The 15,138-nt window shown below is 29.8% G+C and overlaps 2 protein-coding genes across 5 annotated transcripts; one reads left to right on the forward strand and one right to left on the reverse strand.

The window, feature by feature from the left end:
* Positions 1-73: 73 nt before the first annotated feature.
* Positions 74-12,598, reverse strand: LOC130673965 (programmed cell death protein 2). Its single transcript, XM_057479183.1, has 8 exons — positions 12,259-12,598; positions 11,779-11,988; positions 11,505-11,658; positions 11,309-11,409; positions 10,455-10,692; positions 3,545-3,895; positions 3,049-3,484; positions 74-879 (listed from the first exon to the last, which is right to left on the reverse strand). The coding sequence occupies exons 1-8, from the start codon at positions 12,280-12,282 to the stop codon at positions 624-626; spliced, it is 1,770 nt and encodes a 589-aa protein (XP_057335166.1). The 5' UTR covers positions 12,283-12,598; the 3' UTR covers positions 74-623.
* A 309-nt stretch (positions 12,599-12,907) lies between these two features.
* LOC130673966 (uncharacterized) lies at positions 12,908-14,626 on the forward strand. Of its 4 annotated transcripts, none has more exons than XM_057479186.1 (4): positions 12,908-13,109; positions 13,335-13,628; positions 13,692-13,851; positions 14,200-14,626. In XM_057479186.1, exons 2-4 carry the CDS (start codon positions 13,533-13,535, stop codon positions 14,340-14,342), a joined length of 399 nt encoding a protein of 132 aa, XP_057335169.1. In that variant the 5' UTR covers positions 12,908-13,109; positions 13,335-13,532; the 3' UTR covers positions 14,343-14,626. The 4 variants fall into 4 exon arrangements, with proteins under 4 accessions (XP_057335169.1, XP_057335170.1, XP_057335168.1 ...); XM_057479187.1 differs by having other exon boundaries at positions 13,354-13,628; XM_057479185.1 differs by having other exon boundaries at positions 13,365-13,628.
* The last annotated feature ends 512 nt before the right edge of the window (positions 14,627-15,138 follow it).

Consider the following 15,138-nt stretch of genomic DNA (forward strand, 5'->3'; position numbering starts at 1 on the left):
AAATATGTAATCGGATTTTTTTTTGTAAAGAATTTAATTGGCAACTAAATTGTTGATATACATTTTTGTCATATATATATTAGTGTAACCAGAATTTTTATATTTTCACAACAACTTTTAAAAACTAACTTTAAAGTTTTTAATTAAAAAATATATACATCGTAAATAATGATATAAACTACATAATAATTAGCCATGGTCTCATTTATGATTTTTAAAACATTTCAAGTTCGATATAATGCAAGTATTCAATTTTTGCACTAAAAAATCAGAAATTAATTTTTAATTTGAATTTACTCCGTTACTTGGAATTTGGCTTTTATTTTTTAAATCGTTCTGCGCATAGAGAAAAACAATTTTTTTTAGGTAAGATCATGAATAAAAGGTTTGCTTAATTATGAATAATTAAATAAAACTTTTTTTTTTTAATTCGAAATTTTACTATGGTAACTCGTCCAATTCGCTAGATTAGACAGTAGTGCATCAATGTGCAGTCTGCAGTTTGTATATAGAGATCTTGTTTCCAAGAAAAACAGCCGAAAATATCTGATAACCCCTATTAAAATTATAACCAGTAAATTTTCCAAGCGATGAATGTTTATTAAATAGCTGCTTACACATAATTAGACCGTTTCAATAATATCTTGCTTCCAAATAAATTCCGGCTGGTACCCCACTATACTACATGAATTTTTACAAGTAAAAATAGTCAGCACTCCCCAATCTATGCTACCAATGTCATTACAATTTAAATAATTTAATAACTGCGGCATTAATTGAAATTCGAATGTACGTTCTCCATTACAATTTTCACAAGCTGGAATTTCTTTCGCTTTATTGTCCTTGGATATATATAGTGGTTGTCCTCCACGATGGTATCTATTTAGAAAAATATTTTATTTAATAAAAGAAACAATAATTTTTAAATGAACGAACAAAAATTATTCTTTGCTCCTCTGGCCCTCTTAGCAGCATTATCTTAAGCAAGTTACTTGACGAAAGTCCTTCAGCGCGTCTCTTACGAAAGATTTAAACAAGACTTGAAGAAGATGGACTTCATAAGTACTTATACTTTCTGCAGATTTTATCAAGTCTTATTCAAGATTCTTTCACAGACTTACAGAAATCTGTAGAAACAGTCAGCAGTAATTCTTAACCAGGATATCTACTATAATAATATTAGGTAAAAGTTGCTGCAACATCCCTGATAGCCAAGTTGGAGAGAAACTGACGTGAAACTACAGCCGCAACTGGACACCATGTTGCCCGCAATAGTTGATACTTCCAAAGTTGATCGACACTTCCTGAGAAAGTTGGTAGCAAAAGTTGGAAATTCGATAAGTTGACGGTAAGTTGCCTTCCATTTTCTCAGAAACCTGCATTACAGTTGCGGCTCCATACTGGCGTGAACTTTCTCAGAAAGTTGGCGGTAACTTGTACACTCGTTGTCATTAATGCCTGGCCCCCCAGACTATAGAATCTTAGCCATGCAGGGGACCAAGCATTAATGACAACGAGTGTAGCCAAAAGTTGCAAATGCTAAAATTGTCGACAGCTTATCGTCAAGTTGGTCGCAAACTAATGAATACCAACTTTTGGACGAGAAACCCTGGCTATCAGGGATTGCTCAAGAAATAGGTTTCCTTTTTTTTTTTTAGAATTGCTCCCCTGATAGCCAGGGTTTCTCGTCCAAAAGTTGGTATTCATTAGTTTGCGACCAACTTGACGACAAGTATGGAGCCGCAACTGTAATGCAGGTTTCTGAGAAAATGAAAGGCAACTTACCGTCAACTTATTGAATTTCAAACTTTTGCCACCACCTTTCTCAGAAATTGTCTAGCAACTTTGGAAGTATCAACTTTTGTGGCCAACTTGGTGTCTAGTTGCGGCTGTAAGTTTCACGCCAGTTTCTCGCCAACTTGGCTATCAGGGTCGTTGCCTAAATTCAGTGCCGATAGCAAATCCAGCGGTCCTCATTAAAATTTTAAGTGCTACAAATTATTAACATTATCACTCGATAAAATGATATCGAACATCAAGTGAGCACCGCTGAAATTACTATACCAATACTAAATACACGGCTCACAAAATAAAAGTAACCTTCTACAGGTATCTTAAGCAATTCTGCAACAAGTCTGATCAAATTGATCTTACGCAAGTATCTTAGCAAAGTATTGCAACAGATTTATTTAAGATATCTTATGGAAGTATTTTTGCCTTCGACTTCTTCAATACTGGTCATGCAGACTTGCTTAAGACTTAAGATACAGATTTACATGAATCTTCTTTAATATTGCTACTGGGGCCTATTTTTAAATGGACGTAGATGGGCAATAACGCATCAACTGACATAGACGTTATTCTAAGAAAATTGTGTTTAATGATTTTAAACTATTTTTAATAAAATTTTTATCGAAATTATTCAAGCACCAATTGCTATGTGATTTTATTAATCAATGGCCAAGAAAAATAATTTAATCGTTTAAGGATCTAAATTAAGCACATCCATTAAAAATAAACTTAAACTTTGTATTACGAAATATAAAATAGCCAATCTAATTCTCAAAAACGTTTCATAAGACTAGACTCGGTTTTGGAAAATTACTAATAATACTTTAGGATTAAATCCAATCGATCTAAAGTAACTTGACACTGTATTGCTAAAGTCATTACAGCAGAAATGTTGGGACATTTAAAGTTAATCATTACAAAAATTTTTAACTTGTGAAAGAAATTTATGTTGTATTTTTGCAATAACGTATCAAGTTACTTGAATTTTTATTCTAGTAAATAAATGATTCACTGCATTAGTATTTAAACTCAAGTTACTTAACTCGATTTTGCAAAAAGTTATATTCCATACAATTAATTTGTGTCAACAATTTTTTTGGCTTTATGATTTAAAACAATTTTTTTTTTTCTTAACACTAAAATACTTGAAAATATATTATAGTTACTAAGGAATGATTTGGTAAAAAAAATCTCAAAAATCGATATTTTGTGGTTTGAAACGTTATTGCTTATCTACGTCTAAATAATTTAACTTACCTTAAGATTTGATCAGGATTATTTTTAATTTTTTCTTTAAATTTCATAAATACTTCATCATCATCAGCCTTAACCATTTCTATCAAGTCGTTCTCTTTGATATGTTGTAAGCTACCAGCAGATCCTTCTTCCACCATCTTATTAAATTTATCCAGCTCTATTTTTTCATTATCATCATCATCGTCATCGTTATCATCAGCCAGACACTCATCATCATAATCAATCTCATACTCAGGAAATAAAAATCTCTCGTAAGTCTCATCGGGTAATTCAATTTTTTCATCATCGGCTAATTTAGCACATACTTTTTTGTGTCCAGCTTCCCAATCAAGAATTTGATGTTGTCGGCAACAGTAATTTACTTTTTGACATTTTTTGCAGTGACTAGGTGATTTAATGTTACAAACTCTGCATACTTTTATCCAATAGGAAGCTTCTAAAAATAAAAGAAAAAATTAATCAATTAATATTATAAATATTAAATAAAAATAAATACCTAAATTGTCATGAGGATTTTTTTCATCAAAGTCAACAGGTTCAGCTGGATAATATTCATTGTCACGTGGCAACTGAGATCTAAATATTTTTAAATTTTTATTACTATTTTGCTTGCAGCACTGAGTTTTTCTACAAATGAATAAAAATAAACTACGATGAAAAGCTTCATCATTTTGTTCATCCGGTGCATATATTTGGCATAAAAATATACACGGTTCACTACAAATTTCACATAGAACATCTTTAGCACTTGGTATGTTTTTTAAATCCATCCAGGCTGGTTTACCTCCAATTTTCATGGGTAAATAGCAACTTTTTAAACGCCATGGTTCACATTTTTCAGCAAAACCTAGTGAAACACTCATGTTTTTTATTTATTTACTTATTGTAATTATTTATTCACACGAAATCCGATAAAATATTTTAGGTTATAATTATAAAAATGAATTTAATTATAAAATTGATAGCACGTGGGCTGAGGTTTTAAATTTTAGATAACAGGGAGCGCGGTAAGTTTTTCATGTGGCGGGAATTTTTAAATTTGTGGGAAACGTATTTAAGGGTGCCACAACTTGTGCCTAACGGAGGTTACGTGTAAACACACACTTGCATCAAAAGTAATAGTGTGTACACTCATTGTCATTAATGCCTGGTCCCCTGCATGGCTAAGATTCTGTAGTCTGGGGGACCAGGCATTAATGACAACGAGTGTACTGACACTTATGAATAAACGAACGACAGATTAAAGTTAGGTTCGAATAAACGTAGGAATGAATAACGTGATGGATGTATAATGTCTGTTGCGATTAACGTAATCCTACCAAAAACAGATTCTCTGTATAAAATCGCGCCAAGTACACGTTTAAAATTTTTTAGAATTAAGAAAAGATTCTTTTTACAAAAAAAATAAATCAAATCGAAAAAATACCAAGTACCTAATATAATTCGGAATCATGAAAAACATTTTCATATAATTGAAAAAAAAATTAAAAAAAAAAAAATTTCAATGTACTCGGTGTGCATTACTAAATTTATTCAAGCAAAATTAATTTTTAGAATTGATTTCGTATACACACAAAAAAAAAAAATTCTCGACTGAAGGTAAATATTCTTGATTCAAGAAAATTTTTTTGGACACCTAAATTTTCTCAGATAAAGTAGAAATTTTCTCCAACCAAGACGAATTCTCTTGGCTCAAGAAAATCTTGACTTGGTTCCCGAAAACGTTTGTCTTCAAAAATATTTTCTTGACTCAAGATATCTGTTTTTTCTGTGTATAAATTATTTTCTAATAAAATTGAAAGATATTCTTTTTTTTTTTTTTTCAGTTTATAGACACACCAAGTACATTGAAAATTTTTTTTTTAATTCTATGAAAATGTTTTCATGATTCCGAATTATATTAGGTAGAGTAAGAGCACCAGTACCCGGCCGGTCATATACTTTAACATTAGCTCAAAATATATATAGATATAATTTAACATGAGGTGGCTGGCTACTGGTTTGGGGCTGGGTGGTGGTGCTCTTAACCTACTTGGTATTTTTTCGATTTGGTTTATTTTTTTTGTAAAAAGAATCTTTTCTTAATTCTAAAAAATTTTAAACGTGTACTTGGCGCGATTTTATACAGAGAATCTGTTTTTGGTAGGATTTGTCTTTTTTTTGTCGTGTTGATTATTAATGATTTTAATATACACTATTAGAAATCGATTTATAATTTAAGACAAGTGAGCCTATATTGTTTATAGTATTATTTTGTAGAAACAATAAAATTGTGTGTTAACAATCGTAGTAATTTTGTACTGCTAAATATCATAACCCGATTAATCAATATTTATAAGACAAAGAGCTGCAGTTGTTTAACGACAGTTCCCTTTAAAGTTAACGTCAAATATATCCGTCAACGTCGGACTTTTCTGTTAGTAATTTAAAACATCAAATGGTTTAGTAGTTTGACCTCTCAGCACCTTCCATCTATTACAACTAGCATATGGTGCTAACTACTTACCCTCCCGCCCCGATGACCCGATGGAATGCACTTTTTTCAGAATCTCAGTGGATTCTAACTAAAAAAAAGGTCTATTCATGATTTTTCTGCGTGTGTTGTTTAGGTTTTAGGTATCGGGTGACAGGAAACATTCCAAAACCACTTAAACTAGGTTTATATTTTTCCGAATACAATATAATGATTTATTTATCTATTTATTCCAACTTTCTTATAATCTAAATAGATAATTCAATAAGTATCTAATACATTGCTTTATTATTTAAATTATCGACTAATTATTGATAAGATGCAATAAATGTTGTGAGATCTCAATATGTAAGTTTCAAATGGAAGTTAAATGTACGCCTATTTATGTTCTTCAAGTTTACTAATTAATTAACAGGTGGAGGCACTTGAGGCTACTGAGGACATAACATGAGAACCGGTGACCATGGCCGAGCGGTCTAAGGCGTAAGACCTAGGCCTCTCGAACTTGATCACTGGCCAGGCGTGGGTTCGAATCCCAGCGGTTGCCGAAAGAATTTTTCACACAAAGAGTGTGAGGTCTTTCGGCCCTGAGGTTCGTCCCGTCGCCGATGATGAATTTGATCTGGTTTGAACATTGAATTTGGTTTGATGGAGATGTGAATTTGATTCGTATACGAATTCGACTCGATTGGCTGGATTGGGAATGCCCAAGGCCTTAATATACATATATATACTGAAAAAAAAAAAAAAAACATAACATGAGGAAACTTCCCTAATAGCACCGTTACGTCCTCAGTGGCCTCAAGTGCCTCCACCTGTCAATCAATTAGTGAACTCAAAAAACATAAATAGCTTGTATACAAGCTGTCGTTAGTAACGAAAAAGCCCGAAATTGACAGATATTTGACGAAAAATTCAAGAAAACTCTTATTCAAGTTTTGCTGTCAAATTGTTGGCAAATTCAGACAGCAAACTTTAGTAATTTTAATTGTCAAATTACCGTCAATTTCAAGCTAAAGTGGCTATTAGAGTATTTACTACCCTAATTTCCACTTTAGCTTGAAATTGACGGTAATTTAATGATTTAATGTTGAAATTACCTGAAATTCGCTGCCCGGATTTGCCGACAATTTGACAGTAAAAGTTAAAAATATAAATTTGCAGTTGATTTTTTTTCAATTTAAAGGTAACTTTTTACGAAAAAAAAAGTCGGTAATGTTCATTCTTACCATTTCAGAAGGTAAGCAAATTTATGTGTGGAATTGTCTACACAATTTCACGGTAAAAAAATACAACAATTATTCCAGTCAAATTAATAATAAATGACATAAAATTTGCCTGAAAATTGACGACAACTTTTTTCTAGTCAACTTTTGAAGTGAATTTGCATTCTAATTCGGGCAGTTGTATAGAAATTGTCGCCAAAAACAGAAATGTCCGAAACTGACGGAAATTTGAAGAAAAATTCAACTTTTGTAAGTAAACTTTTGCTAAAGCAAATTATGCTATTGGGGCAAATTCACTTCAAAAGTTGACTATAAGAAAGCTGTCGTCGATTTTCAGGCGAATTTTGTCAATTCATTGTTAATTTGACTTGGAAAGTTGTTAAGTATTTTTTTACCGTAAAGTTGTAGACAATTTTATGTATAAATTTGCTTACCTTCTGAAATGGTAAAAACGAACGTTACCGAATTTTTTTTTCTAGTAATGAAAGATTATCTCTAAATCAAGCAAAAATTAGCCGCAAATTTTTCTCTCCAACTTTGATTGTCAAATTGTTGGCAAATTTTACATTTACATATAAATAAATTCTCTGAAAAAAATTTTGTGATGGTTGTTATAAACATTGAAAATTTAAATACAAAATTGATTTAAATTTCCTTTTTTTTTTGTTTCGAGTGTCAATGTTGTCAGTAATTTACTGTTTTGAAGTAATTTTCTATCATCTTGCATTCATACTTTTGCTTTTCACTAAAAAAATTGAAAATTTTGGAAAGTTATTCACAATTAATTCGTTTCAGTCCGATTTTCGGATGTTGATATTTTAACAAATGCCTGAATCAATATTAACCTTTTTTGGTGTGACTCCATATATTTATATACACATATATTTTACACGTAAAAAAATAATCACTAGCTGTTACCGATTTTTCTCTGTAGCCGCTAGTGAAAAAATTTCAACCAACTAGCGATTAATGATCCCCTATCTAAAAATTCCCATAGAATCCACTCAACTGCGACAAAAACCGCATAGAAACCAATACAGTCTATGGGATTCTATGCGGTTTTTATCGCAGTTGAGAGGGTTCTATGGGAATTTTTGGATAGGGTCGTTAGGTGTTATCGATTATCGCCTGTAATGATAGCTAGCGATTGTTGTTTCCCGCGTGCGTGCGCATGTGTGTGTGTGTGTGTGTGTGTGTGTGTGTGTGTGTGTGTGTGTGTGTGTGTGTGTGTGTGTGTGTGTGTGTGTGTGTGTGTAAAAATGTATGAACTTTTTTCTGTCGCACAATATCTTTGAATGAAGTCGATTTGAGTGTACTTTGCGGCGATCGATAGTTTATCACAACTTAGAAATGATTAGATTTTAAAATCAATCGGCTAAGCAGATTTCAATTTATTGAACACATAAAAATCAAATATACAATTTTTTATGTCATTTTTGTATATTTCAAAAAAACTGCTCAACCGCATTGTCTCAAAATTAAATCATTTTTAAGTCTGCATCAGACCTCTTCTCTGCCACCAGATTTATCGAAATTGATCGAATAGCTTAAGAGATATAGAATGACAAAAATTAATTTCTTCTGTTTAAATTCGAGTGTAGATCTTTGGAATAAATTGACCAATTTTAATTTGTCTGAAAGTTCTCTACTTAATAATATTTTGAACGCTCGAATCATTTCAAATTAAATCAAATTGCACTCTTCAATCACTCATGTGATAGTAAAAAATAAAATAAACGACTAACCCTTAAAATGTAAAAAAATCAATCAGAATTTCTATACCCGTAATTATAATTTTATGTTTGTAAAACGTAATTAATTAAAAATTTGTAAAATATTATTAAGTAGAGAACTTTCAGACAAATTAAAATTGGTCAATTTATTCCAAAGATCTACACTCGAATTTAAACAGAAGAAATTAATTTTTGTCATTCTATATCTCTTAAGCTATTCGATCAATTTCGATAAATCTGGTGGCAGAGAAGAGGTCTGATGCAGACTTAAAAATGATTTAATTTTGAGACAATTCGGTTGAGCGGTTTTTTGAAATATACAAAAATGACATAAAAAATTGTATATTTGATTTTTATGTGTTCAATAACTTGAAATCTGCTTAGCCGATTGATTTTAAAATCTAATCATTTCTAAGTTGTGATAAACTATCGATCGCCGCAAAGTACACTCATATCGACTTTATTCAAAGATATTGTGCGACAGAAAAAAGTTCATACATTTTTACACACACACACACACATACACACATGCGCACGCACGCGGGAAACAACAATCGCTAGCTATCATTACAGGCGATAATCGATAACACCTAACGATCATTAATCGCTAGTTGGTTGAGATTTTTTCACTAGCTGCTACAGAGAAAAATCGGTAACAGCTAGTGATTATTTTTTTACGTGTAAAATATATGTGTATATAAATATATGGAGTCACACCAAAAAAGGTTAATATTGATTCAGGCATTTGTTAAAATATCAACATCCGAAAATCGGACTGAAACGAATTAATTGTGAATAACTTTCCAAAATTTTCAATTTTTTTAGTGAAAAGCAAAAGTATGAATGCAAGATAATAGAAAATTACTTCAAAACAGTAAATTACTGGCAACATTGACACTCGAAACAAAAAAAAAAGGAAATTTAAATCAATTTTGTATTTAAATTTTCAATGTTTATAACAACCATCACATAATTTTTTTCAGAGAATTTATTTATATGTAAATGTAAAATTTTTTAGAAGTACGGGAAATTTTCCCGTAAACCCGTAGATCTGAAAGCTTGAACTAAATTTAATCAATCCACGGGTCATTTACGGGAAAGCTTCCTGTAAACCCGTAGATCGGGCGAATAGTCACAGCGATAAAAAATATGTTTACTTTCTCTAATTAATGATCTTATTACAATAGACAACTTTCCCGATCGAATTAAAATTCTCTTATTTTTTTTTCGCAATTTAACATTTTTTTTTAAATAATTACTAATAAGGCAACCCTGATAAGAATTCGATGAGGATATCCTGGTAAGGATCTGAGAAGGTAATCCTGATAAGGATTCGATGAGGATATCCTGGTAAGGACCTGATAAGGCAATCCTGATAAGGAACTCATGGGTCTTAAGCGTTGCACCCTTATCAGTTTCTCGTCAGGATACCGTGATCTGGATCTTATTTGAAATAAGGTTAACCTGATAAGGACCTCGGCAGGTCCTTATGAAAAATTCTAGTCGGGATAAAAAAAATTGTTTAATTATTGAAACGAGTGTAAATTTTAAAGAAATGTGATCCCATCTGATTTTTTATTAAAACTTAAAAATTATTTTTTTTTTTGCAACAATCATAAGCAAAACCTAATTATTTGGTATATTTTTTGAGATAACTCAGAGCTACTAAAATAAGCTGCCAAAATTCGCCACTCTCCATAAAATCAATAAGTTATTAATATGAATAAAATAGTCGATTATTGATTAGTTACTAATCGAAAATAAATTTAAAACAGTGTAAAGTTAAGTTTATTCTCTAAACTCAGCAATTACAGTTTTACGTGCAGGTTCGTAACGATCATGTAATTAGTGAATGAAATAATTCTGATAATTACCTAAAAATTCAGATTAATTGTTATGATTATTATTGTTAAAAGAGATAATTTAATGATTGTTATATTTATACTGTTCATAAGCGAGTAAACTACGTTTTGCCTTTCTTAAAACGTTGACGTGCTTGAGCTTTGCTATACTTTGGATGCTTATCATTTTGCCGATCAGCATCATCAGTATTTTTGTCACCATCTTGCTTTGTATTATTTTCATCCATCAAATCAAACGGCGGTTCAAGTAATGACTTACGTTGAGATTTAACAAAACAACGAAATCCTTTGGCTATTCCGAACCCAATCATTGCTATTGATATTGTCAATAGTGCCATCAAAAGTGGATGCTTAATGTAAAAAATATCATAATTTAAATTGTATATTAGAGGTGTGCAAATATTATTATCTGATTTACAATTCGAATAATCTACGGATCATTCAAACTTTTTTCGAAAATTTGCAAATAAATGGAAACCTGACAAACAGTGTGAAAGCCACCAAATAAGTTAATAACAAAAATTATTCGAATTTTTTTTAAAATTCGAAAATTTACGAATAGTTTGAAAACTGAAGAACAATTAACAAAATTTCGAAAACTTAAAAATAATAAAAAATTTAATGGTTATTTTGAAAACTGACAATTAATTTGAAAAATAATGAATATTTTAAAAACTAAAAAAAATTCGAATTATTGAATCCAAGATTTTAATCAAATATTATAATTAATATTTGAACAATTCATGAGGCAAATCTAGAATCACTGAGACTCGAACTCCTTTTTAAAAGCTTTGTAGTAACTTTTCATACACTTTAATGTGAGCTAATTTTACATGAGCTTTTGAGCAAGAAATCAACACATTTAAAAGTGATCGAAAACTTACTAAAATGATTTTAAATGAAAGTTTTATAGTATTCGAATTATTAGAACTCTGATCAAAAAATAAAAATTAGATAATTACTTACAGTTAATGTTGGTTTATTAGTAAATACATAATCAGCAATTACAACAATTACACCTAAAATAATTCCAATACCAGCTCCAAGCCATGGAATTTGTTGATCAGCTATAAAAATTTTAATTATTTTATACTTTTTTACAGCAAATTTTTTTAAGCAACAGAATCAGAATTACTTTAGTTAATAAATAAATATAATTTACCTCTTTGGTCTTTAATTAATGATCTAGATGCTTTATTAATGGCCTCCAGAATATCTGGATCATTTGGTTGTAAATTTAGCGCTTGTCTATATGATTGTAAGGCATCACGAAACCTGAATGTTTGAAACTCAACTTCTGCTTTGCGATAATAGCCCTACAATAAAATTAAATAATTTTCTTAATATACCGGTTACAATTCAAGTTATCAATCAGTCTGTTACCAATTCCTTGAGATTTCGAGCTTCATAAATTAAAAAAAATATATATATTGTACCTTGGTCCAATCAGGCTTCAATTTTATGGTCATTATAGCATCCTCCATTGCAAAATGATACTGTTGCAGTTTTAGAAATACAAAAGATCGATTGCTGTATAGAGAATAATTATTAGGATCGATTTTAATTGCATGTGTGTAATGAAACATTGCTTCAGGATATTTTTGTTGACGAACACAATTATTTCCATTTTCTTTTAGTTTTTGAACCTGAATAACAAAAAAAAATAATAATAATAATAATAATAAAATTTTTATCTTTTTCCCGCCGTTTATAAAAACCGACAGTTAGTGCTTTTAACCTAGTATTTAATATTCATTTTATGAAATAAAAATCAATTTGACATTTCATCACTATCATTACATATCATACAAACATTGTTAAGAAATATATCACAAAAATTATATAATTTATATAATTAAAAACGATTATTGCATTATTTCATAAATATAAAAATAAAAAAAAAACAATTTCTTTACCTTATCTTGCACTTCAGCTGCCATTTAATATCTATTCAATAACTAACACTTTACTTGAACTGTAAATTGATAAGTATAAAAATTGTATATAACTGATTATGAACTCTTCGTGTAGCTAATTATTATTTGTTGTTAATTATTTTGATGATTTTAATAAGTAAATGCAAGATATAAATTTTCCCGAGTTTCCTAAATACTTAAACATAAGCACTTGATCTTTCTCATCTGCGCATGCGATCTTAAAGAGAATATATCCCAAGTGGCCAGCTCAGCTTTTTGTTGGCTTTTAGTTATCTATTCCAAGTCAACTTTTTGCTATTTCTAAATGTTATCAAAATGGTAACAAAAAGTACTTTTGAAAAAGATAACTTTTAAAAGTTGTCTTAAAGTTAACATAAAAATGTTAACAAAATATAATATGAAAATGTTAGCAAAATGTTACCATAAAATGTAGTTATAAATGGTGACTTTTTAGAGATAAATAAAAGTTACCAATTTAATGTTGATAATTTATCATCGCTAAAATGTTACATATATGTTGACTTTTTAGTATTATTCAAAAGATAGCATTTTATTGTTAACATTTTACTAACAATTTTGGGTTAACATTTTGCTAATATTATAGTATTTCATTTTGTTATCAATTTGTTGACATTTAGATGTTTTCAACCACAAAAAAGGCGGTAAACGCTGTACAAGCCGCCATTTCGGATATATATATATATATATATAAACGCTCGAGTGTGATGTGAACAACATAACCTAATATTATTTTGTCTTTTAATTACTGTGAAATAATTTATAATATAATTTATAGCTATTGATTAACAATACTCAACGGTTCATAAAAGGTAAAATTTTATATATAAGTATGGAAAATTTTCGACAGCGGATACGAAAACCGCTTGATTTGCTTGGACCACGACAACTAAAACGACGTACGCAACAAATACTTGCACTGGAATATTTGTTATCTAACTTAAATAATAATAATAATAATAACACTAACATTAATATTTACAACAATAACAATAACGACAACGACCATGACGACGATAACAGTAGCCGCGATTCAGACGTTTCAGATGATCCTAGCCGTTTTTCAGGAGCTGTCGATCAAGCTAATGATGAGCCTTTGCCATTGATTGATGGGCTTAACTTTTTTGATCAACCAGTAACCCGATCAGAGTATTAGTTACTTAATTTCCATGTGAACAATCAAGTTGCTAGTGGTGATAATGATTCGATTCTTACTGAGTTCATAAAAGAGTGGCATGTTAAACATAAAATCACACGTGAAGCGACTGACGAACTTTTACGCAAACTTCAATCATAGTCTCAAGAACAATGTTTCTATGCAAAATGAATTTGTAAGTACTAATTAGCTGTTGATATTTCATAATTTTTGAATAACTATCATAAAAATATTACAGAAAGACATGATACGGAAAGCTGGTGGTCGCAATGTACAAAAAGCCACTCGTTTTGCATTGGAATCATTCATTTCTGATGAGTTGGCAAAACAAGTGACATGGTCCGGATTACACAGTGAGATTAAAATCTCAGCATGTTTCTTCGTAGAAATTATTAGTGGTAATAGAGCGATAAATAATATTGTAAGATTAACTATCCTGCTTAAAAAATCCGATAGATTCTCATAGCTGTAAGTATAAGGCCCTATACTTAACTATAGCACTTCTCATAGAACAAATTTATTCTTATAAAATCTCTCTAGGAATTCATGAGAATCTATTGGATTCTATGAGATTTTTTAAGCAAGGTATCTACTCTTCAAGTTCTAGCAATAACTTGCTTTTTGAAGCCTTTGATTGATCTTTCTACTGTCAAAGTAAAATAATTTACAACCAAACAAGCTATAAATAAATGCTGTATTTAAATTATTATGTTCATTAATTTTTCTTCGTTTTTTTTCTTTTTTAGAAATTTTATTAAGCACTTTGAACGTTACAAAACCTGATGTTGAACATCAAATGAAAGCCTGGTTTCAACGCGGTAGTGACCGAGCCAATAAGAATACCGATCCTACAAATGGTTCTGTCAAAAAGCAAAAAGTTGCCAAATAATTTGTAGTTACGATCTTTATATTTACAAGTTGTTTTCAAAAAACTTTTTTTTAATAGTATAAAGAGTTTTCTGTTCTCTAAGCCTAAATTAATGATCTCAAAACATAAAAGTAAGCTTATCAGATAAAAATAAAACTATAAGTTAGTGTCACCAGTGCGCTAGTCACAACAACTAGTCTTGATATTAAGCTCACAATTATTATTACTATTATTGTTATTAATATAAAACCTATGAATGTTGTAAAGAAATTGTTAATAAATTTAAGCATTCCAATTATAAAAAATTGTATATTTGTCACAATAAACTGCGAGTGATTACAATTTACAAATAAATATAAACACAATTCTAAAAATATTCTATCATGAAATGAAATATTTATTTTTTCTTGTTTAATATATGTATATAAACAAGAAAAAATAAATATTTCATTTCATGATAGAATATTTTTAGAATTTATGTTTGTTTATTTGTAAATTTTCAAATTTCCCGCGGTTTATACTACCCCTAACCTCTAATGATCCTTAAAATTGTTAACATTAAATCAACTAAAATAAGACTGATTTGTTAAATTAAAGTCAACTTTTTTCCATCAACTTGTTACCAATAAAAAGTTAACAATTTGTTATGTTTTTGGTAACCAAAAACACATTGTGATTTGTTAACAAAAAGTTGAAAAATGTCAACATTAAGTTATGAAAATGTCAATAAATAGTTAACAATTTGTTACCAAAAAGTTATCTTTTTGAGACAGAAAAAAGTTAACATTTTGCTGGACATTAGTAGTGATATTTGTTG

This window comes from Microplitis mediator, chromosome 8 (genome assembly GCF_029852145.1).
Source record: "Microplitis mediator isolate UGA2020A chromosome 8, iyMicMedi2.1, whole genome shotgun sequence".
Lineage (NCBI taxonomy): Eukaryota > Metazoa > Arthropoda > Insecta > Hymenoptera > Braconidae > Microplitis > Microplitis mediator.

Excerpts from the sequence above, each read along its gene's own strand:
- LOC130673966 (XM_057479184.1), top strand. The coding sequence starts at position 13,533 with ATGTTAAACATAAAATCACACGTGAAGCGACTGACGAACTTTTACGCA. Across the intron at positions 13,629-13,691 it reads TTTCTATGCAAAATGAATTT|AAAGACATGATACGGAAAGC; the intron begins GTAAGTACTAAT and ends AAAATATTACAG. Across the intron at positions 13,852-14,199 it reads CTTCGTAGAAATTATTAGTG|AAATTTTATTAAGCACTTTG; the intron begins GTAATAGAGCGA and ends TTTCTTTTTTAG.
- LOC130673965 (XM_057479183.1), bottom strand. The coding sequence starts at position 12,282 with ATGGCAGCTGAAGTGCAAGATAAG. Across the intron at positions 11,989-12,258 it reads CAGCTGAAGTGCAAGATAAG|GTTCAAAAACTAAAAGAAAA; the intron begins GTAAAGAAATTG and ends TTTGTTATTCAG. Across the intron at positions 3,485-3,544 it reads AAATCCTCATGACAATTTAG|AAGCTTCCTATTGGATAAAA; the intron begins GTATTTATTTTT and ends TTTTATTTTTAG.